Below are 27,893 nucleotides of genomic sequence, written 5' to 3'. Positions count from 1 at the left end.
ACCCCAGCCCGGGGCAGCACTGCAACAAGAGACAGGCACTACAAAACAGGGACACGTTTATTAAAAAAATAACAGTGACTCCAGCCATGGCATCACGCAAATATTTACACCCAGAACTGTGAGGGCGCCCGAGGGGAGGCGGTAGGGCCAGGTCGCCCCCAGCTCTGCTCAGTCGATGCTCAGCCTCTCCCGGTTCTCCCACAGCCACGTGTGGTACACGTTCAACTTGTGGTCCTGTGGCTGTACCTGAGACACAGGGAAAACGTCAAATATTTACTGAAACACCTTAAAATATCTCCTCGCTCCAACATGGTGAGCGTTGGTTTTCCAGTGCCAGGGGGGCAGTGGGCACGAGTGAGCTGCTGAGGGCCCCGAAGGGCAGCACCCACCTCCTTCCATTCGTTAACACAGAAGATTCTGTAGGAGTCGTTGCCGTACTTGCCGATGCCGTGCAGCTCGATCGGGTACCGCCACGCCTTGCTCAGGTACTCACCTGCGAGGCAGGGCACAGCACTCAGCACCTGCACACGGACCCTGCCCTCACTGCCTGCACAAGGATCAGCTGGGCAGGACCCTGTGCCACTGTTAATGTCTCCGATTTCAATGAAAACCCTAAGTTTTAGGTGTTTCCAGGTGCATGCAGACCGTGAATTCCCACGGGTTAATCTTAAATTCCTTTCCAACAAACCACTGTGGGAGTTTTAATCATAATCTCTCTCATCATAACAAAATTCTCCTCTGCAGGTTCTGAGTATAGAGTCAGAAAAATCCCAGCTGGAAGGGCCTTCTGCAGGTCACCAGAGCAACCCTGAGCACAGCCCCTGTAACAGTGCTCACACACAGCAGCAGTGCTGCAGCTGCTTGGGTGCTTCTACTCCAACAAGTTTCTGGTCTCCTGCAGAACACACCGGGCTGGCATCTCCTTCCCAGTTCAGACTGGGATCAGCAGCTCTGCCTGTGTGACACCAATGGATCCCAAATGCTGCACAGAACAGCCACCAACCCACCCAACAGAGGAGGGGCCACAGAGCAGCGTTTGCATCAAAGCTGTTTGTCTTTTGCCAGCAAAACCAAGATTGTTCCGCATGTCAGGAAACCCACCTGAGAACCTGATGATGGTTTTGGCTCTGAGTTCGTAGAGCCCAAGAGGTTTGAGCAGCTCTGACATTTCTTTCCAGTCTGCAGCCCTGGCTACCTCAGGAGAAGGATACTTCTTCAGGAACTCCCAGAGCACTGGAATGGCCATTTTCCCTGGTGAAAGAACCCTGTAAGCAGGAGGCTGGGCTGGAGTTCTCCTTCTGCACTATCCATGCTTTCTCAAGTGAACTTTTCCAAGGTAAGGGACCAACTAAGGATTATTATTTCACAGTGACACAAGTTAAAATGAATAAATTCTTTCATTAATACCATTAAAACTGGCGGCTGTTTCAGCCCTGTAACACCTCCAAACATTTACACACCTACTCCCGCTTCTCTACTTACCTGAAGTTTTGTTGAGAAATATGGTGGCAATGAGAAGCTTCCACGGATCATGGAAGAGTGTTTCCTGGATAAGATTGAAAGGAGAACGTGGAGGAGTCCATTTCCTGAGGGCCTTCCTTCTGGGTGGGCTGGGGGCTGTACAGGGGCAACACAGGAACATTTATTAGACAGGAAAGGGGAATTTTCCACATCATCACCTGAGCCATCCTATCTCTTCCCCATTAAAAATGTATTTCCCTAAATACAATACCTTCTTTGCTGTATTTACTGGAAAAATATGGACTCGTTTTCCTTCTCTCCACTTGTGTTCGTGGGGCAGACTCTTCTGTAAAGAAATAAACTCCAGCATTAAGAAAAAGCACCAAGTGTTTTGCTGTCATGTTTCACACACCACTTCTGCTTTATGCAGTGATGGATACAAGAAGGAATTCTTCTCATGTACAGAACACAAGTGTACCTTACATCTCCTCAGATTACTGCCTGACACTGTACAGCTTAAGAGCTTGGCACAGTGAGTTTCAGTTTTGAGTAAGTCTGCCTTAATTTAAATGCTGGTGGATAAAAATGGGATCTGGATATCAGAGCAGCTTGACCTGAAGCAGAACACGTGGCCTCGAGAGCCAAGAGAGGCCTGGGCAGAAGGCGAGGTTGGCAGCACCTCCTGCTCTGGCACCACGCACCTGGTGACGTTCTGCCTGCGGCGGAGCTCGTCCCGTCCCACGGCTCAGCATCCACCTCGGGGTCAGAGGACACATCCTGCCGCCCCAGATCCCCCGGAGCTGGCACCTGCCCACAGGACTTCTCCTCAGGCCTGGCAGCAGGTGTGCCACTGGAGCACGGCCCCTCCTTTGGCAGGTGGCCCAGGTCCCTGTGTGAGGCAGCCACTGACCTCAGCCGTGCCCTGGGCATTGCTGACAGAGCTTTCCCTGCACCCGCAGGCTCAGCACCTGCTTCCCCCACTCCCTGGCTGTCAGCTCCACGTGCCTCTGTCTGTCTACAGACCCTCTTGTTCTCCCGTGTGTTAGAGATTCTTCTCTGCCTCTTGCTCTTGGGGTCACCTCGGTTCCTCCTTTCTGAGCCTTTCTCACATTTCCTAGTTTGGACAGTTTTCCCATCTGCCCTCTTTCTTTTGGTTTTCAAACTCTCCTCTGGGTTTGTGCCTACCACTACTAAATCTGTGCCTTCCACAGTGGATATAGCATCTTCCAGGTGTCCATTCCCAGCCTGGGTGTTCTGAATTCCAGCCTCAGCATCATTCTGTGCATGGAGCTCCTGCACTTTGCTCTGACAATCCTCCTTTTCCAGGTGGGTCCTCGCAGCTCCCGTGCAACATCCCCTCAGTCCTGAGCATGTGCTCCCTCGAGGAGCTGCAAAATCAAAATCTGCTGCTTTCAGTGTTGTCTCTCCAGTTTTCTGTAAATACTCCACAAGTGCTCGTTTTGACCTCAGCTTCTTCCCTTCAGGGCTGTGGTAGGAAAAGAAAGTAAATTAGCAATGACTTTCTCATTTTCCCACTCTTCGCTTAAAAATCTTCAATAACACAATAAAACAACCCCAAAACGAAGGACAAAAACAGTTTTGAGGGCGACGTCTGGGCAGATTTCTGTGGTCCTGCCAAGAAAGGCCACACAGAGCTCACTGACAGCCGCAGCCTCACCTTATGAAGTACACGTCGATCCTCCCGGCCGTCCGGCCCGCCCGCCTGCGGCTGCTCACCCGCTGCCACCCGCGGGGCACGGCGCTGGGCGCCGCCGGCTCGCGGGCCCTGCAGCCGGGGCTGGGGCCGGGCCGTTCCGCCGCCTGGATCAGATCCGCCGCCGCGCCTCGACTGCCGCCCCCGGGGCTGCAGGGGAAGAAGAGCCCGGTAAGGTCCTGCTGCCGGCGGAGCCCCGGGGATGGCGGGGCACGGACCCCCGCCAGGGCCGGGTCTGTGACGGGGCCCGTGGCGGGGCCCGCGCTCCGGGCCCGCTCCGCCCTCACCCGCCCGCCGCTCCCGGCGCCGCCATCTCCCGCGCGCCGCTCACGTGACGCCGCCGCGCCCCGCCCCGCGCGAGCGACCCCTGCGGCGCTGGCAGCGCCCCCTGGCGGGGCGGCGGACCCGCGGGCGCAGGCGCGTTGCCCGTGGCAGCGGCGGGGCCCGGGAGCGACGCCCGGCGCGGAGCGGGCCCGGCCGTGAGGGCGGCGCCGGGCGGTGCTGAGCCCCGAGCCGTGCCGGGCCGTGCCGGGCCGTGCCGGGCCGTGCCGGGCCGGGCCGGGCCGTGCGGGGTCCGAGGGATGCGGGCCGCGCTCACCTGGCGCGACAGGGCCGAGCAGTGGTGAGCCCGCTCCGAGCGGCTGCTCGGGGCTGCGGGCGGGGCCCAGCGCGGGGTCGGTCCCGGCCGTTCCTGCTGCCCGGCGGTTTGCGGGCAGTGGCGGCCACGCTCCCGGTGCCGCCGCCGGTGCTGGCCGTGCGGCACATCTGATCTGTGTCTGTCTCCTGACGCGCGGTTCTTGGTTTGTTTGTTTCCCTCAGCATTTACGACCTCGCGTTCAAGCCGGATGGGACCCAGCTGATAATTGCTGCTGGAAACAGGCTGCTGGTAGGGAAACCTTCCTGTCCTCTCTCCTTTTCAGCTCTATGAGCGTGATTTCTTTCACATTAACTTATGAATATAACCTATCTGAAATCCCCTTATCTCTGTCAGTGCAGCCTCACAGCAACATACATATTAATGCAGGCCAATTCTAAAGTGTTTTGAAGCTTTTAAATATTTCTTACCAAGTTTTAAGCTCTATTTCCAAAAGTAATGAGATTTAAGTTATTTGTGTCATCTCACCCTCTTGTGCCGTGCCCGGGGTTTGAGATCCCTGAACCCACCCCTAGTCCTGGCACTTGCTGTGCAAGTTTCCTTAAAATCTCTGCGTCGAGGGAAGAGGCTCAAACCCGTGTCCTGGCACTGAGGACACGGTTGGGAACATTCGCCTCAAGCTGTTTGTGGGTCCTTGGGGCTGCTGCAAGAACAGCTCAGGACCAGCTGCTCACAGGTCCTGCGAAGCTTCCAGGTGGGACAGGTGTGGGAGCTGCAGGAAGGGATGGATGGATGGATGGGATGGATGGATGGATGATGGATGGATGGATGATGGATGGATGGATGATGGATGGATGGATGATGGATGGATGGATGGGATGGATGATGGATGGATGGATGGATGGATGATGGATGGATGGATGGATGATGGATGGATGGATGATGGATGGATGGATGGATGGATGGATGGATGGATGGATGATGGATGGATGGATGATGGATGGATGGATGGATGATGGATGGATGGATGGATGGATGGATGGATGATGGATGGATGGATGATGGATGGATGGATGGATGATGGATGGATGATGGATGGATGGATGGATGGATGGATGATGGATGGATGGATGGATGGATGGATGATGGATGGATGGATGGATGGATGATGGATGGATGGATGGATGGATGGATGGATGATGGATGGATGATGATGGATGGATGGATGGATGATGGATGGATGGATGATGGATGGATGGATGGATGGATGATGGATGGATGGATGATGGATGGATGGATGGATGGATGATGGATGGATGGATGGATGGATGGATGGATGGATGGATGGATGGATGGATGATGGATGGATGATGGATGGATGGATGGATGGATGATGGATGGATGTATGGATGGATGGATGGATGATGGATGGATGGATGATGGATGGATGGATGGATGGATGATGGATGGATGGATGGATGGATGATGGATGATGGATGGATAGATGGATGGATGGATGGATGATGGATGGATGATGGATGGATGATGGATGGATGGATGATGATGATGGATGGATGGATGATGGATGGATGGATGGATGGATGGGGATGGATGGATGGGTGGATGGATGGATGGAGGGATGGATGGATGGATGGATAAGGGATGGATGGATGGGTAGATGGATGGATGGGTGGATGGATGGATGGATGATGGATGGATGGATGGATGGATGGATGATGGATGGATGGATGGATGATGGATGGATGATGGATGATGGATGGATGATGGATGGATGGATGGATGGAGGGATGGATGGATGGATGATGGATGGATGATGGATGGATGGATGATGGATGGATGATGGATGATGGATGGATGATGGATGGATGATGGATGGATGGATGGATGGATGGATGGAGGGATGGATGGATGGATGGATGGATGGATGGATGGATGGATGGATGATGGATGATGGATGGATGGATGGATGATGGATGGATGGATGATGATGGATGGATGGATGATGGATGGATGATGGATGGATGATGGATGGATGGAGGGATGGATGGATGGATGGATAAGGGATGGATGGATGGGTAGATGGATGGATGGGTGGATGGATGGATGGATGATGGATGGATGGATGGATGGATGATGGATGGATGGATGGATGATGGATGGATGATGGATGATGGATGGATGATGGATGGATGGATGGATGGATGGATGGATGGATGGATGGATGATGATGGATGATGGATGGATGGATGATGGATGGATGATGGATGATGGATGGATGATGGATGGATGATGGATGGATGGATGGATGGATGGATGGATGGATGGATGGATGGATGGATGGATGATGGATGGATGGATGGATGATGATGGATGGATGGATGGATGGATGGATGATGGATGGATGATGATGGATGATGATGGATGGATGATGGATGGATGATGGATGGATGATGATGATGGATGGATGGATGATGGATGGATGATGGATGATGGATGATGATGGATGATGATGGATGGATGGATGGATGGAGGGATGGATGGATGGATGGATGGATGGATGGATGGATGATGGATGGATGATGGATGGATGATGGATGATGATGGATGGATGGATGGATGGATGGATGGATGATGGATGGATGGATGGATGGATGATGATGGATGATGGATGGATGGATGATGGATGGATGGATGGATGGATGATGGATGGATGGATGGATGAGGGATGGATGGATGGATGGATGGATGATGATGGATGGATGGATGGATGATGGATGGATGGATGGGATGGATGGATGGATGGATGATGGATGGATGATGGATGGATGATGGATGGATGGGATGGATGGATGGATGGATGGATGGATGATGGATGGATGGATGGATGGATGGATGGATGGATGGATGGATGGTAGAGATGGAGTTCAGCATTGCAGGACTACAGGTGTTATTTTCAGGGCTAACAGAATCATGTATTTAGTGATGATCCTTTGCAGTAATTTATTATGCTTAAACATAAAATCCGTAGAAAGATGTTTTAACAGCAAGATGTAAAATTTAAAAATAAAAGGTAAAAAGCCAATAAGTTGTAAAACAAGCTGCCAAACAAGCTGTTGAAAAATGTCCTTTGTGCATGTTATTTTCTAGTACTGACTTCTTTCTTTCTAAGAATATCATGTTACAGAAAGCTGTTTCTGTGCTAGAAAGTGTTTTGTCTTTTATGAACTATATGAAATTCAAAAAGCAGACACAAAAGGAAGTGCATAATCTGCTGGCCTTCAGTAATTTTATATTCCAGCCCTCACGCTGGAGGTGTTTTAGGCCAGGTTGGATGGGGCTTGGAGCAACCTGGTTTAGTGAAAGGTCTCACTGCCCCATGGCAGGGGCTTGAACTGAGTGAGCTTTAAAGTCCCCTCCCACCCAAATGTGGTTCTCTGCTTCAATGAAGTTTTTTTTCTTTTGTTTGTATATTTGGATTGGTTTTTTCTCCCCATTTGAACAGGTGTATGATACTTCTGATGGAACCCTCATTCAGCCTTTGAAGGGACATAAAGACACAGTGTACTGCGTGGCTTATGCCAAAGATGGTAAGTAGCACCTTGGGCATTGCTAGCCCGTTTGTAAAGTGCCTCTCTCCCATTCGTGATTGCCCACTGAAAGTGGAGGAATGGGCGTTGTTTAGCTCATGGCATGAGGGTGCTGGGGGTTTGTTCTTTAACAAGTGCTGGGGTTTGTTGTCCAGTGGAGGGTGTGATCTGCTGTGCAGGGTACAGTACAAATATCTGTAAGGTCACCTGTGAACCCAAGAGCTGTGGTCCCACTCCTCCTCCTCTTTGACTTTGGTGTTAGGCTTGGCACTGGTGAAGCGTATATCCATGGGTAGCGTGAGGAGAAGGCTCACCTCAGAGATTCCTGTTTCTACTGCTCATCTGCCTCTGAGTTTTATTCCTGTAGTTCCTCTGTACCAGAGCTTCCTGATCTCCTGATCCCTCATATGTTACCTGCTCAGTGCACTCTGCTTCCAGTTTCCTCATGGTCTATGACTCTCATTCAGTGGGACTCGTTCTGTGGGCAGGGGGCCTTCCTGCAGCTGCTGCTGTTGGGTGATGGGAGTTCCTGTGACACTGTACCAGTTTCACTTGTCACTGTTCCCATCAATCTCCAGCCTGGGGCTGGGCAGCACTGGAAGGACTGGTGACTAGCTAGGCCATGGAAATGGTGCATGGAAACTCCATGTGCCTGGGGAAGCTCCAGCACTTCCAGGCTCTCAGTGTCAGCCCCTTTATTACTTAAGCCTTGTCGAGTTCAAGAACTTCTTGCTCTCTCTTTGATTGAGTATTTGGAGTGAAAGTGATTCTTGTATGTGTGGGATTTAAATTATCTCTAATTCCTAGGCAAGCGTTTCGCATCTGGCTCTGCTGATAAAAGTGTGATAATTTGGACTTCAAAGTTAGAAGGAATTCTGAAGTACACGTAAGTGATGCTGTTCAGTTCTGTGCCTCAGAAGCTGATTTTGATTATGCACTGCTGCAATTAAAGAGCACGAGCTGTTAGATTTGGGAGAAGGCTCACTAAGGTCAGAGAAAAGGGGTGATAGGGGAGGGAGGAGGAAAAGAACAGCTGAAGTATCTGAATGAGGCAGGAAAGCAATTAAAGGCATAAAAGGAGGTGGGGAATCCAGAGAAATCTGCGAATTTAGAGGACTGACAGAGAACTAAGGAAACTCAGAATAGGTCAGAATAAAATGAAACATAACATGACCAGTCTTCTATAATAAACCATAATTCTGGTTCAAAGATCAAATTAAAGATAGGTTTGGCACTTCTGGTATATCTCAATCATTTGGCTCTGTTTTCAGTCAGCCCTCTGAAGCAACAGCTTCATGTTCTCCTGACTGCACATTTATCAGGAGTTAGCTGGTCACTGCACAGAGCCTGCACAAGCACACTTGGTTTAGGATTTGGATACAACCTTCAGTCATATTTCACAAACCACAGTTGCTGTAATCTTGATGAAATACAGTGAACCCTGCTACTTGGAGACAGTTCTTACAAGGTTTATTACTGATTTACTTTACAGTAATAGCAGACTTACTTGATGTACTATAAACCAATCCAATTATTTTGGCATCTGCTAAGGCTTTCAGCTCACTTGCTGAAAGTCAAAAAAGGGACATTTAAGAATGATTTATTGAAATCTGATTGTAACTTCATTCTAGGCATAATGACTCTATCCAGTGCGTTTCATACAATCCTCTCACTCATCAGCTGGCATCCTGCTCGTCTGGGGATTTTGGTATGTCTTCTCCCTTGAACTTTCCCATTGAGACAGTGAATTCTATTACAGCTGGATAGCCAAGCTAACCACAGACAGGTACAGCTCCATGACTCCAGAAGAGATGGGACACAAAGCTACCTAATGTTCAGTGACATTGGATACTGATTTTAATCACTTAAAGTCAGTGGGAAAGGCCAGTGTAGTGAGGGGTCACAGGATTAGATGTGCTGCTCTCTTACTGGAGTTCTTTGCAGAGACACCCTCTGTTATTTAGATGGATTGTTTTCCCCTATTTAATAATAAATAATATGTATTTAAATGTCCACTAGCAGTGGACATTTGATGCCTCTAAAATCCCAGCTGAGTTCTCTGACAGTATTAGTTTCCAGTCTGAACACTGGCACATACTTACTTGTCATTGGCTTTTTGTTTTCTTCCATCAAGGCTTGTGGTCTCCGGAACAGAAGTCAGTCTCTAAACATAAAACAAGCTGCAGGATTACTTGCTGCAGGTAAGTTTTAAGGGTTAGCTGTGTCATTTCAGTTCGTTTCAATACAAACCATTGCAAGTAAGATGGAACCTTTAAAAAAAAGGACTTTTCCCTCCTTCTGTTTCAGTAGCAAAGTGTTGGGTTATGCTTGGTCCTGTTTATAGCCAAATCCTTCTGAAGGCATCAGAGACAGATTCTGGTCTTGAGGAGGTGTCTTAGGTGTTCTGTCCATCTGTTCATCTGTCTTGTGCAACAACAATAAAATGAAGTTAGAGGAAAAATACTTGCAGTGTTTGTTTGTAGTTCATTAGCTGTACTGCTAGTGTTTTCAGTTGAAGAAGGTATTACCTTTGTGGGGTAGCAACCCTTCCTGAAGCAAGGATTCATAACTGAAGTCATTCATCTGACTGAAGAAGAGACCAGAATAGACCCTAGGCCTCCCCTGTCCTACACCAGACAGTTCTGTCTGATCATGTTCTAAATGTGGCTTTTAAAGCATTTTGGTCTGCTCCCAAACTGCCATCCCCAAAATGTACCTGACTTAGCACATGTTGCAAATATTGCAAGCTTTAATTTATTATTTTACCTCTGTGTATATGATAAAATGTCCTTGATGTAGAGCATGCTGTTGCTATAAATGTGGATTTAGATGCATAAACAAACCATAGGATTACTAACCACTTCCCAGAACTCCCTCTTAGAAATATACTTTTACCTGCCATTCCTGTGTGAGTGTGCTATATACCATCCTGCCTTCCTGCTGCTTGTTTGCAGTAGTTTACTCTTCAGTATGTATGTGTCTTCTCAGCTGGACAAATGATGGCCAGTACCTTGCTTTGGGGATGTGTAACGGCATTGTCAGCATAAGGAACAAAAATGGTGATGAGAAGGTGAAAATAGAGAGGCCAGGGGGCTCTTCCTCTCCAGTATGGTCAATTTGTTGGAATCCTTCCAGGTAAATAATTTCATCCTTCCTTTTTTTCATGCTGAATAGGTAATTCTTAGCTCATTGATTGCAGGAAGGCTTGACTTTTATCCCTGATGGAGCAGATTAATTCCATGTGTGTTGCCTTCTTTAAGTGATTATATATTGGGGTTTTGGCTTTGCTGCCAGTCTTCAACTGAATGGAGAACCTGGGAACTGAGCAGAGAACCTGGGAACAAGTTTAGATTGGAGATGTGGGACTGTTTAGATTGGAAAAGCCCTTTGAGACATCAAATCCAACCATTCCCACAGCTATGCCAAAGCCACCACTAACACCTGTCCCCAAAAGCTGTGTGCCACATCCACACAGCTTTTAAATCCCTCCAGGGGACTCCACCTCTGCTGTGGGTAGCTGTGCCCAGGCTGGACAGCCCTTTCAGGGAAGAAATTCTCCCAATACCCAGCCTAAACCTTCCCTGGCAAAGCTTGAGGCCATTTCCTCTTGCTGTGTAACTGTTCCCTGGGAGCAGAGCCTGACCCCCCCCACCTCAAGCTTTGAGTTATTCCTGTAGAGGATACTGGTTTTGATTTTGTGTCCCCAAGCTGTTTTCCAGAGGTTTAAATGACAAACTGCTGTCCTTTCAGTTTGTGACTTTTAAAGAGTTACATGAAGTGAATTCTGCTACTCTGCTACTTGGTTCTGTTGCTCTAAGAGATTTATTAATTAAATTTTGTAGAATTACTAATTTTTTTTTTTTTTTCCCAGAGATGAACGCAATGACATTTTAGCTGTGGCAGACTGGGGTCAGAAGCTTTCCTTTTACCACCTGAGTGGCAAGCAGGTGTGTCTTAGAGAGTTTATTCAAGAGTCACAGGGTATTTTTGGTTCTGTTTTGTGTCCCACAGTCAAAATATTTGTATACAAGTGCTTTATTAATTACATTAAGTGTCTTCTGTTTTCCCAGCCTTTTATGAGTCTACTTTTTGTTTCAACTCCTTCAGCTCTTATTTCTCACATAGCAGCTCAGCTGCTGTCTTACAGTTCTTCCAATAAAGCCCTTAGAACTCTGCTGACCTGTGTGACATGGTTCACTGGTTTGTAGAGAACATCTTTGTGGGTTTTTGCAGCTGGCTAAAGGGGTTTTGTGAATTGTTGTGTTCTGAGCAGAATGGTTTGGGACTGGAGGGATTCTTGGACATATTTTAGAACTGTCTTTGGGAATCTTAAAATAGCCAGTAGTTTTGGGTATTGAAAGGCCATGCATGGAGGAGATGAATGGTGTCAGTGATGGCACTTGTTTCTAGGAAAGATGAAATGATCCTTTTGTTAATTTTTTTAATTGTATTTTTTTTTCCTTTATTTTCCCTTGTAGATTGGGAAGGACAGAGTGCTCAATTTTGACCCATGCTGCATCAGCTACTTTACTAAAGGAGAGTATCTCTTGCTGGGAGGTTCAGACAGACAGGTTTCTCTCTTCACAAGGGATGGGGTACGGCTGGGCACTGTGGGAGAGCAGAGCAGCTGGGTGTGGACTTGCAAAGTTAAACCAGACTCCAACTATGTGGTGAGTAGGGACGTTTTCTAACATTTTTGCAGGGAATTTGTTACTTAAAGTAAGATCATACGTTTCCAGCTTGGACATTCCTACCAAGGCAGTAGAACCTCAGCAGTATCTAGGGAGGGCCTATAACTGCCACTGGAATTACATGTATTCCACAAAAGTAAAACCTGAGCTGTAAGAAGGATCTAAGGAGCATCACACCTGCTCTCAAGTGGTAAGGGCTTTGCTGCATTTTGGTTAAAAAAAGAGGAGGGAAAAATAATTTAAGATATCAGCTAATAACTTCTGGAATTGACTAAATCTAATTCCATGATGGGAAGAAAACGCCTATAGGGCAACTGTCAGCCCAGAATGCTGCACCCTTGAGTCCTGTACAAGTCCTGGGAAGAGAATTAAAGCAAATTTAAAAATGAACAAACAAACACACCCCCTCCGCAAAAAATCTAAGCAAAACCCCAACCAAATAAGCCCAAGGCCCCCCCAGCATGGTGGTCTCCATGGTCTGTGGTGAGATCAGTCCGTTCTCAGTGCACTTGCACCATGGCTAAATATGAGTCAGCTGTAACTGGTATCAGTCTGTGCAGGAAAAGGGACACTGTCTTCAGATAAACACCACACTCTGCCAGTTCTCACCTGTATGTACCAGGTAACTGAGATTATTCCCTTCTTGTGTTCAGGCAGTAGGGTGTCAGGATGGAACGATCTCCTTCTACCAGCTGATTTTCAGCACTGTCCATGGCCTCTATAAAGATCGCTACGCCTACAGGGACAACATGACCGACGTTATTGTCCAGCACCTCATCACGGAACAAAAAGGTAATGCCACACTTGCAAGCAAGCCAAAGCTTCCTGCAGCTTGTTTTAATTAATATCCATCAGGACACTTGGAATATACGCTGCATGTACCTGACAGGCTGTTGTCACTTCGGCAGTCAAACCCTGGAACACACTTTGGATGAGGAGAGTGCAAACTTGGAGTGGGCAAATTCAGCACTGACAAGTTTAATGAAAGATGTGGGGATTGGAAAAGAGACTGGGAGGGACAGGGGCTCTTAAAATAAGGTTTTAATCTCTGAAAATGAGATAAAAATACTGTGTGTTATATTCAGCTTTTATTTTCTTTACTTGTAACCTCAAGCATTTGTGCTTATTTTGTTTCTTCGTTTCTGCGGCTTTTTATGGCAAGGATTTGAAGTACTGCTCCAGAATGTGCTGTTCATAGAGGGTGGTAAACTGTGACAGGGATAGTAGATTACGTAGATGCAGAGCAGCAAACATATCTGAGCAGGAATGTGCTTTGAATTTTAGAAGTGCTCTAGGGAGATTCAATTTCAGTGTATTAGTTCTCTGATTTCTCTGTTATTTTTGTGTCAGCTTATACTTTATCATTTTGGTGTTTTTTCTTTCTAGTGAGGATAAAAGGCAGAGAGCTTGTGAAGAAAATTGCAATTTACAAAAACAGATTAGCCATCCAGATGCCAGAGAAAATCCTGATTTACGAGTTGTACTCGGATGACTCTGCAGATATGTACTATCGGGTGAAGGAAAAGATCATAAAGAAATTTGAATGTAACTTGCTGGTGGTGTGTTCAGATCACATTATTTTATGCCAGGTATGTGCCTTAAAAGCTAGAGTAGTCCTGGGATGTATTCAGTGTTCAAGGCTGTCCCAGACAGTGGCTGGCAGGATGTAACTGTCCCGTGGGATCTGCTGCAGCACTTCCCAAGGCAGTCCTGCTGTGCCCTGCAGTGCTCACATGCTGCTGGGCAGCACTGTGGCGTGGCTCGGGTGACTCTGGTTCAGTAAAGCAGGCTCTAGAGTGAATTTGATAAATTAGCACAGAATCCAGGGGTACTTTTGGGTGGGAGAGAACTAGTATAAGAAGACTGGGGGTGTGTGTTTTTGTTTGTTCATAGGATTGGAAAATCTTAAAGAATTCACCCATTAAATTGAGTATTTGACTTTATGATTTTTAAATGTAAAAATAGACACACCTGCTAGTATAGGCATAAACATCACACATCAGACACAGATTTTTGTCTTCATCTCCAGGCTGTGTTTTATACCTTACTGTGTCCTTAGGAGAAGAGATTGCAGTGCCTGTCATTTAGTGGTGTTAAAGAACGAGAATGGCTGATGGAATCTCTTATTCGTTACATTAAAGTAATTGGAGGACCTCCAGGAAGAGAAGGCCTCTTAGTTGGTCTAAAGAACGGTCAGGTAACACATCATCTCTGGTATGTGTCTTTCCACTGCAAATGAAATGTGTCCTGTGCTCTTAGAGGGAGACCTTAGGAGCAGCAGGCTCTTCTGCAACCTAGAATTTTATTTAACATTCTCATTTGGGGATTAAAAATTAATTACTTCTGTCTTTCACATTCTCTGACAGTAAAATTCATACAAATATGTTTAACTGGCTCTGGACATCTGTGAGTTGTTAGTATCAACTGACAAAAATTGAGTTCTTGGTGAAGAGAGCAGGTTTGCCTTTAGTGGGGATTGGAGGTGTGTACACTTCTCCTGGTGACCACTTGTGAGGGTGTGGCTGTTCTCCAGGTGTAGGGGCTGTCTGTTTCACACGCCAGGTGGCAGCTGGAAGTGCCAAGCTGGAGCCCAGGGGTACTGATAGCAAGGACGTTGAGATCCTGTGTGCCTTCTGTGTGTAATGTATTCCTGTATTAATGAAATTGTGTGACTAGTGGAGAGCCCAGGATGCACAGCATCTGATTTATCTGTATAAGCTTGCGACCTAGAGCATGTTGTAGCAGCCAGTGTGCTCAAGAGACCTCAGACTGGAAGCATTTCCCTAATTTTATTGCAGTTTGTCTCTGGAAAACTTGCCATTTCACACTTCGGACAGCACTGAAGTTTTTACCCGGCGTGCTGTTTCCAGTTCTAGGGACAGAAAAGCCTGGAGTGACTTTGTTTCCAATCTCCTAGATCCTGAAGATCTTCGTGGACAACGCTCTGGCCATCGTGCTGCTGAAGCAATCCACGGCCGTGCGCTGCCTGGACATGAGCGCGTCCCGCAACAAGCTGGCCGTGGTGGACGAGAACGACACCTGCCTCGTCTACGACATCCACACCAAGGAGCTCCTCTTTCAGGTCAGCATTGACACTTGCTGGGGGTTTTTAAAAGGGCGGCCAGGAGGGCAGGAAGTAGTTTGGTGCACAGAACATCCCAAAAGTGTTGCGGGGTGGAAATTCATGTAACTCATTTAAGCTATTAATCACATCTTGTAGAATTTAACTGTGATCTGTTTATCAAAACCACCCTCACAGAGATGGTGGAGTAGGAATGAGAAGATAGGAAATCTATGTGAGCAACAGCTGAATAAAGAGCTCTTAGACATGTGACCTTTTCAGCTTAACTTAGAACTCTGCCCTGCTTCCCTCTGAAGCATTACAATTAATGAGCATTTTAGTTTTATCATTAGTACTAACAGAATTAAAGCCTAAATGTCTCTGTTCATTGGGTATTCATAGGCTATAAAAGGAATCATGATAATGCTCTCTTCACTGGCAGTTTAGCAGTCACTTATTAATGTTGATTAAATGTTTTCAGAACATACTGGATAGCAAGGATGGAGTGCTGCAAAGATAGGGTCTGCAGCTTCCTTTATGTAATGGACTGAGAAACGATCAATTAATTGTGCTAACTAGCAGTATATTATTGTAGAATTTGGTATAATGTTTTATAGATTGATTGCAGAGATCGCTGGTAAATATACATAAAAGGCAAGACAATTATAGCTGAGTATTAAAATGTAAAATACATCCCAATGAATCTGTTTAGGAATATTCTAGGCTTTAGGATATTGCAAATCTGAATAATCGGTGTGTGTGTACACACCAGGCTGTAATGTACACACCAGGTCAAACAGTCCAGCTGAAGAAACATGTTTCTTAGCAAAGATGTGATTGCAGCAGTTGTAATCCTGAAATGTTTTGCTCATTAGGAACCCAATGCTAATAGTGTGGCCTGGAATACCCAGTGTGAGGATATGCTTTGCTTTTCTGGAGGGGGTTACCTCAATATCAAAGCTAGCAACTTCCCTGTCCACCAGCAAAAACTGCAAGGCTTTGTTGTGGGTTACAATGGCTCCAAGATCTTCTGCCTTCATGTTTTCTCTATGTCAGCAGTTGAAGTTCCGCAGGTAATCCTTTAATCTCATTAAGTGTTGCTTTGTATCTCATAAACATGAATGTTTAACAAGTGAAGAAGCTTTTCTGAGATTTACTTGTATTTCATTACTACAATGATTGCGGTTCACACTTCCTTCATTGTTATTTAAGTTATATTGTGTGATCTATTTTATTTTTGTTTCTTTGGCATTAATTAAGCTAACTTCATTTTTGCTGTTGGTAATTGTTTCTGATTCTCCCTTTCTACTTGCAAATGCACATAATCTAATATACTGCAGGCCTTGCCTCCTGCAGGATTTTTACTGTGTTCTCTGTATATAACTTTTCTCCATTGTAATTTCATTTTTCTTGAATACATCAAATACTGTTTTATTGTTGCTTCATCTAGATGTCTTTAGGCAATATTTAAATGGAATATTTTAGTCTGAATGTATAGCACCTGTGTGGTCTTTATATTCAAAATTTAGGGATTGCCTTCCATAAAATGCTGATTTCTGTCATCATGGAAGTCAAAACAAAGCAAAAAAAGAAGGTAAAAGGATTGTGACTCTGTGCATCCAAGAGTGTGCAGGACTTGCCTCTGAGAATCGATGCAGAAGGCAGAATGTCCTGTGCTTGTATTGACTAAGGGACACCTGTGTTACAGACCCTTGTCCCCTGAGGCCCTGGGCAGGTCCTTGGTGAGGCTCTGGGTTGTCCAGGGTTGGCAGCCACAGACAGGATCACCAGGCCTTGAACACTCCTGTCTCCCTTTGGCATGCTGTGGGCACCAAGATGCCACAGAATTATTGTGCAGCATCTCAGAGGCAGCTTCTCCAAAGCTATGCTTTTGGAGAGAGGCCGTAGCAAAGGGTCTGCAGTGTTCAGATAAATTGGTAAAAGTAACACAGAAATGGACCTGCGTGGTGCTGGGGTTGCCAAGCCAGGCTGAGGCTGCACTGGTGCTGCAGTGCTCCCTGTTCCCTCAGAGGGCTCAGGCTGTGGCTGCGCCTCTGTCTGTGTGTCACCCTGCAGCAGCTGGCAGCTCCCTGCGGGGATTTCCTTTGGGGCAGGTCCTTGAAAGCCCCAGTGTCCTTTGGGCCTGTCCAGTCACAGCCTTGGTAGCACAGCTTTGTCCTCGAGGTTGGGGCAGGAGGGTTACTTCACTCCCCCTTGCTGTGTCTGGGTGTTTCCAGGGACGTGCTGCTCCTCCTGCCCTTGGCCCTTGAGAGCACACTGCCCTCCTTTGCTCTGCTTTCACAGTACTAAACAAGCTTGGTGTACATCATATTTAGCATGTTCAATGCCCAGAAGAATTCACATCCTTAACTACTTCCTAATATTGCAAGGAACTGAAGATTTCAAAATGGATGAGTTTGGAATGTAATTAACCCAGCTTGTCTGAAGATAAGATAAAGACCACCCTAGAATCTTCTGTCTGTGTACAAAACTAAGATGTTTATTCTCTGGGCAGCTTGTAACGGTTGTGATTAGAATATATTTTTTTTTTTCCAATATATGTAAAGAATGTCACTAATATATCTCAGTATTATGCTTTCTGATACCTGTTTTTTCTGATGACAATCCTCAGTCTGCACCGATGTATCAATATCTGGAACGAAAAATGTTTAAAGAAGCCTATCAAATTGCATGTTTAGGAGTGACTGATGCTGACTGGAGAGAGTTGGCCATGGAAGCCTTGGAAGGGCTGGAGTTTGAAACTGCTAAAAAGGTAAAGCATTCATTTACTTGTTTAGCAGAAAGCTTGGGTTTGATATTTATATATATGTGTGTGTGTATAACGCATGTTTTATGACTGGAATGCGTGGTGTTCCTGGGTTACTGTCTTGCTTGTCTTTTGTGTGTCTTATTCCACAAACAAACCAATTGTTTGCTACAAACTCAGGATTTTGAGATGAGGTTTTGAACTGAAATCTAATGTATCTCTCTAGATAAATGCCATGTTCTGAATCAAAGTGTTCGATAGAAAGAAAATGGTTTCATCTGGAAAATGCGTTAATGGATTTAGGGGAGCAGAGCTGGGAAGCAGTGCCCACCGGGTGGCAGCAGAGGATTCTCACCTGGCTTTGGCCCCCACCTTCCTTAGTGCTGCAAACTTGCCCTTTTCCCCCCTAAATATTTAATATAACCTCAGTATGAATGTGAAGATTTCCTATTCTTTGTTATCTGCCCGTTAAGGCTGTGCGAAGCAGTGGTGCTGGGATAGTTTCAGTTCAGTTCTTTTCTGTGTGGTGTGACTTGCTTTGGGGAGTGGTCTATGAGTAGGCACAGGCTGAAGAACTGAGTTTTCTCTGGCATAAAATACTTCCCTATTTTCTTTCACCACCTCTTCTCAAGTAAGAGAGAGCAAAGTGAGTTCAATGTCATGAATATTGTATGAAAGACAAAACATTCTAAAAATACACTGAGAATGGTCTGTAGTGATAGACATCTTTTAATAACAGATTTTTTTTTAAGAAAATGAAATTAAATGCTTTTTTTTCCCTTAAATGGAGGCATCAGAATAATTCCAGTCTCATGGATGGCTTTATGCAAATAGATACTTTTAAAAAGAAGTTTTCAGTGCCTCCTTGGAATTTTTAAGTAGTGCCCTCTTAGAATTAGAGCGGATTAATTCCAACAAAAGCAGCTTCTTGACATTAAAGGCTCTTACAGTTCCTAGTCCAATCCGATGTAAGCAGAATATGCTGTGCCCTCTTCAGTTTGGTTGTAAGTCTTGAATCTGCAGCCCAAAGAGTTAAATTTCTGGTTTGTGATGCATGTCAGGAGTAAGTGCTGAGCTGCTGCAACTTGCACGTGACTTTGCCACTTGAGACTTTGGGTTGCACATTTATCTATATTTGCAAAGATATTACACTGTCTTAAAGTACTTTTATCTTATCGTCTTCTTACTTCCTTTCCTCTCTCTGAGCTCCTTTCATGCTGGATTTTCAGAATGGTTTAAAAACTAGGAGCATTTGCAACCAGCTTTGACAATATGATCCGTTATGTGCCGTTCCTTGTAACAGTTTCCTGAAATTTCCTCATCTGTGTCACACCTCACATCAAAATGGAGAAGCTATAAAATAGCCAGACTAAAAGCATGTCATATTTGAATTGACACTTTGTATTTCTTGGGGACTGCTAGGCACAGCTCCCGCTGCCTGCTGTGCTGCTCGTGTCAGGGCCGAGCTGTTCTGGCTGCTCCTTGTCTCCTTTCCTCATGGGCCACACTCACAGTCAGAGCCCTTCAGCCTTGGGACTACACAAACCCAAACCCAGCAGACTTCTGCCTGTCCTTTTTGCATGAAGACAGCTCGATTCATGCAGAATAATATCTGGTGTTTTCTGGATTTTTAAATTAATGCCTTTTACTAATTTTTTTTTAAAAATTCTTTTCAACAGGCATTTACCAGAGTACGAGACCTTCGATATTTAGAACTGATCAGCAGCATAGAGGTAAGGCAGTGTTCAAGAAGGTGTATTTTCTTAAACTTACTACTGTACCAAAATCAGTACTTTCTGTTTAGGAAGGACTTCTGTTTGGATAGTGCTTCTGACTGTTGGAGATGTGTTTGAAGTGAAAAATGCTGGTTAGTAGAGGTGACTCAAGTTCTAATCATAGGATTGGAACTTCGTGGACCAAAATGTGGGAGTGGGATGGGAACTTCTGAAACTGTCTTCAGGAGAACTGGAAAAATGTTCAATATTCAATTAATAATTGGTAGAATACTACTGTGCTGACAGCGCTTAGTACAGAATACTTCATAAACATGAGTTCATTAAGCCTTTCCCTACCCCCTGGAGGTAGGTAATTATTATTATCTCCTCCTTCCAGAGACAGAAACAGGCCCAGAGAAATGAAATTACAAACTCAGGGTCTCATGACAAGTTTGTGACAACTGGAAATAGAATTTGGGATTCCATACTTCTACATTGTGCTCTAATCACTCCTTCCTAATCTTTTCACACTTCTTGATAGAATTTCACTCAACAATAACTGTCTGTCATAAGCACTTGAAAATACACTCATCACCCTTGTCCTTCTGCAAAGATGGCAAGATAATGCTTAAAGATCTGCTTGGAGATGGCGTAAAGGGAATTCCTCTTCCTTATGTTAATTAGATTTACACCTTCTCTTAAAAGATACACTCCTTGTCTTCATGTCTGCAGAGCTGTCCTGCTGCTGTCAAAATGCCAGCTGGTTGCAGTGAACTTTTCTCTAGCACAGGACAAAGGTCTGCATTAAGAGCCCCTTTTTACTGTTGTTTTTCTTTTTTTTTTCTTTTCAAGGGTATAGGTATGTGAGAGCATTCTCTCACCAGTAGTAACCTTTCTTTTCCACATATGCTTCTCCAGATCTTCATTTATTGAGGATATTCTGGATTTGTAATGTCATATTCTGTTTAGTAAGAAAGAATCCCGCTAAAAATAGGCATAAACTTACTTTCACACATCCTGAAAATGCTCCTTCTGCAGTGAGTTCTACATCCCCACTTACTCTCATCTGCAGTGGACTGGATTCCTTTTAAGGTTTGTAGGGGTGTAACTAAACAAACATGTTACATTAATGCCATGGTTTTCTCTCAGTAATGACACTTTTCTTTCCTAACTGATGACAGAGAAACATGATTGCCATCTCTATCTGGCAAGATTCTGTGGAGTCTTCAAAAAAGGGTATAACAAGTCCTCTGATTATTCATTTAACCAAGATTTTGAAGGAAACTTTGAACATCAGCTCAGTGTCAGCCCTGTCAGTCAGTGTGACCAGGGAGTGATGGCTGAGCCCCTCTGGCAGCAGAGGATTGAATCTGGATGCTGGTGGAGTGTTTTTCCCCTTGCACGCAGTTTTCTTTAAATTCAGTTCACAGTTAGGTGTTTCCATTCAATGTGGGCTAACTGCAGCAATAATTTTATCCCAGGCAGGGTAGTGCTGTGTGTCCAATACACAGGATAAGGCACACACGTGGAAACACACACACACATACGTGTGCAAACCTGTGCTGGGTCCCTCACAGTCAGGGCACTGCTGCAGTTTGATTCATGTGCAGGGTTTCTCCATGGCTCTGTACACACATGGGAGGTTTCTGCATGGCTCTGCACTGATGCTGTCCTCATGGTCCCTACCCAGAACAGAACAAGCAGTTCTGGTTTCCAGGAGAGCATGTACTGGTGCTCTGGAAGTGACTGGTGCTGACCCAAATCCACGAGCTCTTGTATGTGGGGACAGTGGAGGTGTCACTGGTTTGTATTCAGAGGCAGGCTAACATACCTCCTGATGGCAGTTATCCTCCTGTTTGTCATCCCACCTGTATTGTTAATGTAGCCAAATTATATGATGGTGAGATTGTAGGGAGAAAATGAAGAGCCCATCAGATGCTTTTTTTAAAATAGACTGGCATAATGATAGCATGTGTTCATTTTCCTGTGTGAAATCAAGAGAAGTGACTTTTCATCACTTTGGTTTGTATAGTGACATTTAATTTTGCTCTTCATAATTTTAATTAAGGAGGGATTTCATCCTTTAATTATAAATTCACCAGAAATGCAGGAGAGGCATAATTATGCTATCCCGTTACAGGTTTTTAATTATTAGCAGTTAAAATCTAAGCCTGAAAATCTAATTCCTCAAAGGCTATTTCTCACCTAAGTGCTGATCATCGAGAATATTTTCTACATCTCTCTTCAGTGTTTCTATTTTTCCAGGATCGGAAAAAGCACGGAGAGAACAACCACGAGCTGTTCCTGGCAGATGTTTATGCCTACCAGGGAAAATTCCACGAGGCAGCGAAGCTGTACAAGAGGAGCGGCCACGAGAACCTGGCCCTGGAGATGTACTCAGACCTCCGCATGTTCGACCACGCAAAGGTAGGGCCTGGCACCTGGACATGTGCATGCAGAAATGCTGATGTACCTCTGACTGATCCTACAAAAGAAGTGTGGGCTTTGAATTCCAATTTCAATGTTTGGAGGTCATTTGTCTTATAAGGGGAAAAGTGTCTCTGGCCTGGGTATAACGGGCATTTTCCTTCAGTCTGCTACCAAGGCAGCAGGTTGTGTTTTGTAGAGTCTCAGATATGGCTGTGGAAATTCAGGGCTTTTCAGTGAATTCTTTTGGTGGACCTTGTGATTACATACTATTATCCATAGTAATTTTCCTTCTTTCAAAACGAAAAAGTTTGTGTTTATGACTCCTTCTCCATTATCTTAGTTGAAAGTCCCTTTTTATTTGTTTCTCCTCCAAAGATGACAAGGTAGTACCCCTGTTGTAATAAAAATATATTGATGGGTTGGAGTAAGTCAGTTTTATATTGATGCATTTTAAAAAATGCATAATATGCTAACCTAGAATATTTTTGTTTACTACAAAATTTCTTCCAAAGATTCAGTGTCTTGGCTTTTTTTAAAACTCTGTTCCTTGTAGGAATAAATTGAATATAATTCTAAAAAGTAATGTTTTTACATGGTGATAAGAAGCATTACGTGGCTTTTAAGTCTTCTGTGGTGTTTTCTTATCGAAATCCCCAAGAATGCATGCACTGTTTAGTCTCATTCATCACTCATCAGAGCCCTATTCTGCCCAGTCCAGGACAAAGAATTCACCATGACATGCACAGAAACTCTTTAGCAGAGATTCCCCGAGCCATGCTGCAGAGATCTTTTTCTTCCAAGAGCTCAACAGAAACATTTGGGGGCTTTGCTGATGTAAGCCCGACTTCCGCTATTTTTGGCTGATGAGTCTTTGTTAGCTTCAGTGTTTTGGCTCCTCTTGAACATAAATGTAATTCATACAGGAAAATGTTCCCATAAGTCTTTGTAAGAATCTTTTAATTCTTGGCTGCAGTCATGTCTAAATTTAACCAGTAGAGAGCAAGAGGTCTCATGTCTCCTATACTTTGGAGTGATTCCATGCTGAGAAATTTAATGTTTTTGTGCAGGGAGTGCACAGGACATGGAAGAACATGTAAACCCCCCTTGTTTTCCAGTTATTTATATGGGGGAGGGGTGTGTTTTTGTGGTGCTGTTTTCACTGATGCTGCCAGAATTATTCAAAGAGACCCACAGAACCTGGTTTCTTGTGCATGACTTGGATGAGGTCTGGATGGAGGGTCTAGACTGGAGGCAGAGGTTGGGAGACCTTTGATATCTGGTCACAGGCCCTTTATCACAGCACCAGATCACTAATTACTGTCAACTCACAAAAAAATTCTTTATACTGTGGGAAGATGAGCTTAGCTTTTGATTTTGGGCTTATTTAGGTGACCTAAGCTGGAAAACAAGTCATACCAAAGAGATTGTTTGACCTGACTCTTGAGTGCAGTTTTCCATATTCAGAGGCTGTTGGGATACTCATGTAGCTGCTCCTGGAGCAGGGCTGTTCTGCAGGAGGCAGGCCTGGGGCTCAGTTGGAGCTGGCACAGATGGGGTGCACTTCTGGCTGCAGCAGGGAACTGCTGAATTGCAGTGGTGAAGCAGATCTGGCATACCAGTTTTTGCCCATTTGTTGCTTTGGTTTTTTAAACCTCAATCAGAATTTGAGGATTTAATTTTTTAAACCTCAATCAGAAACATAGAGGATACACAGTTTTCCACTCTTTTCCCACCTGTCATTTCTCTCCTCTGTTCTGATTTTGCTTTTGATAGAAGTTGTTTAATGGGCAGTAGCCTGTTCTGTTAACAGACAAAATTGCCCATAATCGATCTTCTGGTGTTGAAGGGGGGTTTTATATTTTTTTCCTGGCACATGATGTCCACAGATGTGAACCATATGGTGCCAGAGCTTTAGTACTGGCAGAAGAAGCTGAACTAACTGTTAGAAATATTTCCAAAATGGTTGTCGACGCAGGGTCCAGGCTTGGTGTTTGCATTCCTTCCACAAGTCCAAGCAGTGCTTCAGAGCACTCTCACTTTTCAGCAGCTATGATTCTGTCATTATAAAAGAACTTAATGGATATATTTTTAAAAATACCTTGTTTCCTGCAAAGACACTTGATAATTATTTCAGCCATCCGTTTATTTGTGGTGGGACATCCTGATGCCAGTGCGTGATTAAGTGCATCTGCTGCTGTTAGCTGAGCATGGGCTGGGACTGGGTGGTCATTGAGAATGAATCCATACCTGCTTGGCTTGCAAGAGAAAATCTGAAACTTGGAATTGATCTGTTAGAGTTTTTAGATTAGTATCATTTTGTTTGGAAAGGTCTGTTCCTGACAAGCTTGCAGAAATTGTAACTCGTATCCACCGAACCAGGCTCAGCAAAGAGCAGGAGGGGACATTGGTGTTGCCTCTGAGGCACCTGCACTGTCCTTCTCTGGGGCTGGCCACAATCTCCTGCTTTTTATTTTTAATTGAAAACTGTATTAATGGGAGACTTGCCATTGTTTCCTCCCAGACATGGGGCCTTGGTGAAGGCTGGCTCAGTGCATGTTGCTCTCCGTGGAGTATTTCTATCCTTGGGAGGCATCGTGATTTTCATTACAAAAAGCTTTATCTATTTTAGAGTTTAGACTGTAATGATGTTTGTGACCAGAAGGTAATGCAGACTTTTGTATTGCACTGTTGCAGGAATTTCTGGGATCTGGAAATCCCAAAGACACAAAGATGCTGATAAAAAAACAAGCGGACTGGGCCAAGGATATCAATGAACCAAAGGCAGCAGTGGAGATGTACCTCTCTGCTGGCGAGCACATGAAGGCCATCGAAATCAGCGGGGACCACGGCTGGGTAGACATGTAGGTTTTTGTCTCCTCAGAGATAATACATAATAAAAGCCTGTATGAGATATTATGAATTCCACGTAATTTTAAAATAAGACCAAATGTATTTGATATCTGCCTTTATATCAGATTGAGTATCTGAAACACACCTATGATTAAAAATGTGTTTAAAAGTTGCATATGTTTAGAGGGTAGGGCCATAAATATGTTACAAAAACGAATGCATTACAGCCATGAAGAGTATGCATGGGTTCATCTCCAATATGAGATTGTGTAAAATAGCCCAAATGCCTTCAGAGTGATCATGACAGGAGTAACTGTACCAGGCTGCCTATTGCTGCTGTTCTCAGCTGTTTAGGATAATCATCTAGGGAGTAGAGAAGTCAGGTGGAGGGAGCACAGAGTCTTTGGAAACTCTGCGGCCGCTCCTGTCACTGTCATTTCTCATCAGTGTAGGTGGCCCTTTAGGTCATTTGCTGAGCTGCCTTAAGATCTTGGCCAGGCCCTTCAGGCTGGCCTTGCCTCTGTTCTGCTGTGTGGCACAGGGGGTGACATTTATTCAGGAGCCTATTGCTCAGGTCAGGATTGGGAAGTGTGTCCTGTGCCACTGAGTCATGCAGGACGTGTTCCCTCCTTCCATCTGCACAGAGTCTGAGATAGGGAGCTCAATGTGTGAGCAAAGAGGGAAGGAAGGGGTTTGAGTTTGCAAAAGGAAAAAGCTATTTGGAATGTTTACTGAAACTGTTTAACAGTGTTGCATGGTAGTACTATTAGGATGTTTATTAAATGTTGACTGATTAAAGGTGAATTTATGACAACAATTAAAAGGCAAAGCACCAAGGCAGAATCTGAAATATCTGGCTTCTTTCTGCTGAGTCTAGGTTAATCGAAATTGCTCGAAAACTGGATAAAGCTGAGCGTGAGCCTTTGGCCAAATGTGCCTTCTATTTTAAGCAACTTGATAACCCTGGCTATGCTGCAGAAACCTACATGAAGGTTGGTGACCTGAAAGCATTGGTCCAGCTCCACGTGGAGACTCATCGCTGGGAAGAAGTGAGTGTGCCCTTGATTTCTGTTTTGAAAACCACTGCTTCTTACTGTCACTGGTTGCAACTAAAAAGAGAGGCAAATGTCTGGCTCCCCCAGCATTGTAGTAAGGGAGGAAGGCTTCTGCAGAAGGATTCAGAGTATTTAGTTAATCGTGTATGCCAACATGTGTTTGGTGGTGGTGTGGTCTTCTGAAATTGAATTTAAACTGCATTTATAGTGTTACTTCAATTTCTTCAGAAAATTCATTCAGTAAAAATACAAATATTTTTTGTCTCTTGCTGGGAAATCTACTAAATTTCCCAGATAATCACTTTCAAGTCTTTCTGTTTCAGTAGTCAGTCTGTTATTATGCTAAGCTTCTTTTCTTTTTGTTATTGATTGCTTTTTTTTTTTTTAACACATAAGTTTCATACTGGAGAAAATATGGATTACACTCTCTATTCTGTGTATATGTTTCATTGTGAATTTTCTTAGAGCTGAAGGATTGATCCCATGGAATATTTTAAACCCTTGAACTGTTTAAACCATGCAATATTCTAAATGAGTTTTTTATTTATGTCAGGCATTTGCTCTGAGTGAAAAGCATCCTGAATTCAAAGATGAAGTCTATGTCCCTTATGCTCAGTGGCTGGCAGAGAGTGATCGATTTGAAGAAGCCCAAAAAGGTGAGAATGTCACTGACAGATCATTGCTTACTCCATTTTTACTCCATAGTAGACTCTGCCCTGGTGAATTTCTTATCAGTGGTACTCAAAACCAAATATAACCCATCTTTTCATACTGGTTTTAAAGTAACTGGAAATCTCCTTATTTTATAGGAAAATGTGCTTGATCTATCAAAAATGATGGCATCTAAATATAAGTCCAGATTTTCTATCTTGTTGTATATCTGAGTGTGGCATGTAAGAGGTATTTGGCATGTAATCCTAATTGTTGTAAGATTTTTATCCCACGAAAATTCAAATTATGGCAGCTCACTTATAAACTTGAGTGGAAAACATAATTTTTCCTTCTATTTAGGAAATATTGGATTTGCACAAGTCAAGTTTTCCTGTTTCCTTAAGGTTTTTGTGCGGTTTGTTTGGCTTATAAGATTACATTTGAACAGAACTGTCAAATTCCTATCCTGTGGAAAGGATTCAAAATTCAGTCCACGAAGTACTGGAGAGACAAGGAGCTGTTGAAGTGAGCTCTGTGTGCAGTGGCTTGGCTCAGGTGCAGCTCCATGTGACAGGTGCAGCTGCTGTTCCCTGAGCCAGCTCAGATCCAAGCCTGACACTGCTTGGCTTAGAAGGGCCCAGGTAGGGAATAGGCTGGGCCTGATCTGTCTCTGCACAAGACGAGTTTGTGTGTCTTGGCACCAAGCCTTTGAGCACCTGGTTGAGGGCAGGGTGGCAGTTTGCACTCTCTGAATGAAGGTTGAGGCCCCATTTGCTCCACAAAGCTCTGTGCTGCTGGGGCTCAGCAAGTGTAGATGCCCAGAACTGGAGGAGCTGGAGGTCCTCATGGGACTGTTCTGGTCTCAGAAGAGAACAGCTCTGGTTCGAGCTCAGCTGGCCTCACTCAGGGGGCAGCAGTGCTGGGGGGCTGGGTTTTTTGGGGTTGGCTCCCCCTCAGCCCTGTTCCTTTGTATGGAGACTGCATTGGCCAAATGCACGTTTGCCAAGTGAGAATTCGAGGTGTTGCTTGGTGCATCAGAAAAGGAGATGCTGTTAGTAAACGACCGAAGGGTCGTTTAGCTGTACTCTCTTAATGTATTCAGCACAATACTTTTAAAGTATTCATACACACCAGAGCACTGGCTTCAAACAAGTTATTGTAGTTTTGAATGAAGTTGGGATTTGCAGTGTTTGGAGATCACTGTTGTTTGTACAGAGAGCTAATCATCACAGCATCTTCTCTCTTTTCTATTTAAAAAAAAAAAAAAACCAGCAACCAGTTTGATACATACTCCT

General features: G+C 44.7%; 2 protein-coding genes across 5 annotated transcripts in view; one reads left to right on the top strand and one right to left on the bottom strand.

Annotated features, from left to right (window-relative positions):
• Positions 1-39: 39 nt before the first annotated feature.
• Positions 40-3,522, bottom strand: MBD4 (methyl-CpG binding domain 4, DNA glycosylase; the record flags this gene model as incomplete). The annotated part of the gene is made up of 7 exons (XM_053954034.1): positions 40-246; positions 390-493; positions 1,102-1,251; positions 1,483-1,617; positions 1,733-1,807; positions 2,163-2,947; positions 3,140-3,522. Coding segments are annotated over 7 exons (1,710 nt in total), but the record flags the coding sequence as incomplete, so codon positions are not given.
• A 165-nt stretch (positions 3,523-3,687) lies between these two features.
• Positions 3,688-27,893, top strand: part of IFT122 (intraflagellar transport 122) — a 32,361-nt gene continuing 8,155 nt past the window's right edge. For all 4 annotated transcript variants that reach the window (XM_053953879.1, XM_053953877.1, XM_053953876.1 and 1 more), the window contains exons 1-20: positions 3,688-3,797; positions 3,995-4,061; positions 7,294-7,378; positions 8,186-8,264; positions 9,010-9,086; positions 9,513-9,579; positions 10,367-10,513; positions 11,250-11,325; positions 11,857-12,048; positions 12,723-12,861; positions 13,456-13,658; positions 14,129-14,266; positions 14,987-15,151; positions 16,006-16,203; positions 17,763-17,903; positions 19,577-19,630; positions 21,878-22,039; positions 24,737-24,903; positions 25,770-25,941; positions 26,501-26,603. In XM_053953879.1, coding sequence (XP_053809854.1) covers positions 3,757-3,797; positions 3,995-4,061; positions 7,294-7,378; positions 8,186-8,264; positions 9,010-9,086; positions 9,513-9,579; positions 10,367-10,513; positions 11,250-11,325; positions 11,857-12,048; positions 12,723-12,861; positions 13,456-13,658; positions 14,129-14,266; positions 14,987-15,151; positions 16,006-16,203; positions 17,763-17,903; positions 19,577-19,630; positions 21,878-22,039; positions 24,737-24,903; positions 25,770-25,941; positions 26,501-26,603 — 2,473 coding nt within the window. In that variant the 5' untranslated portion in view covers positions 3,688-3,756. The remainder of the gene's footprint in view (positions 3,798-3,994; positions 4,062-7,293; positions 7,379-8,185; positions 8,265-9,009; positions 9,087-9,512; positions 9,580-10,366; positions 10,514-11,249; positions 11,326-11,856; positions 12,049-12,722; positions 12,862-13,455; positions 13,659-14,128; positions 14,267-14,986; positions 15,152-16,005; positions 16,204-17,762; positions 17,904-19,576; positions 19,631-21,877; positions 22,040-24,736; positions 24,904-25,769; positions 25,942-26,500; positions 26,604-27,893) is intronic.

This window comes from Vidua chalybeata, chromosome 12 (genome assembly GCF_026979565.1).
Source record: "Vidua chalybeata isolate OUT-0048 chromosome 12, bVidCha1 merged haplotype, whole genome shotgun sequence".
In the NCBI taxonomy this organism is placed as follows: Eukaryota; Metazoa; Chordata; class Aves; order Passeriformes; family Viduidae; genus Vidua; species Vidua chalybeata.
Note: the sequence above shows the minus strand (reverse complement) of the source record. Positions and strands in the feature narration are given on the sequence as shown.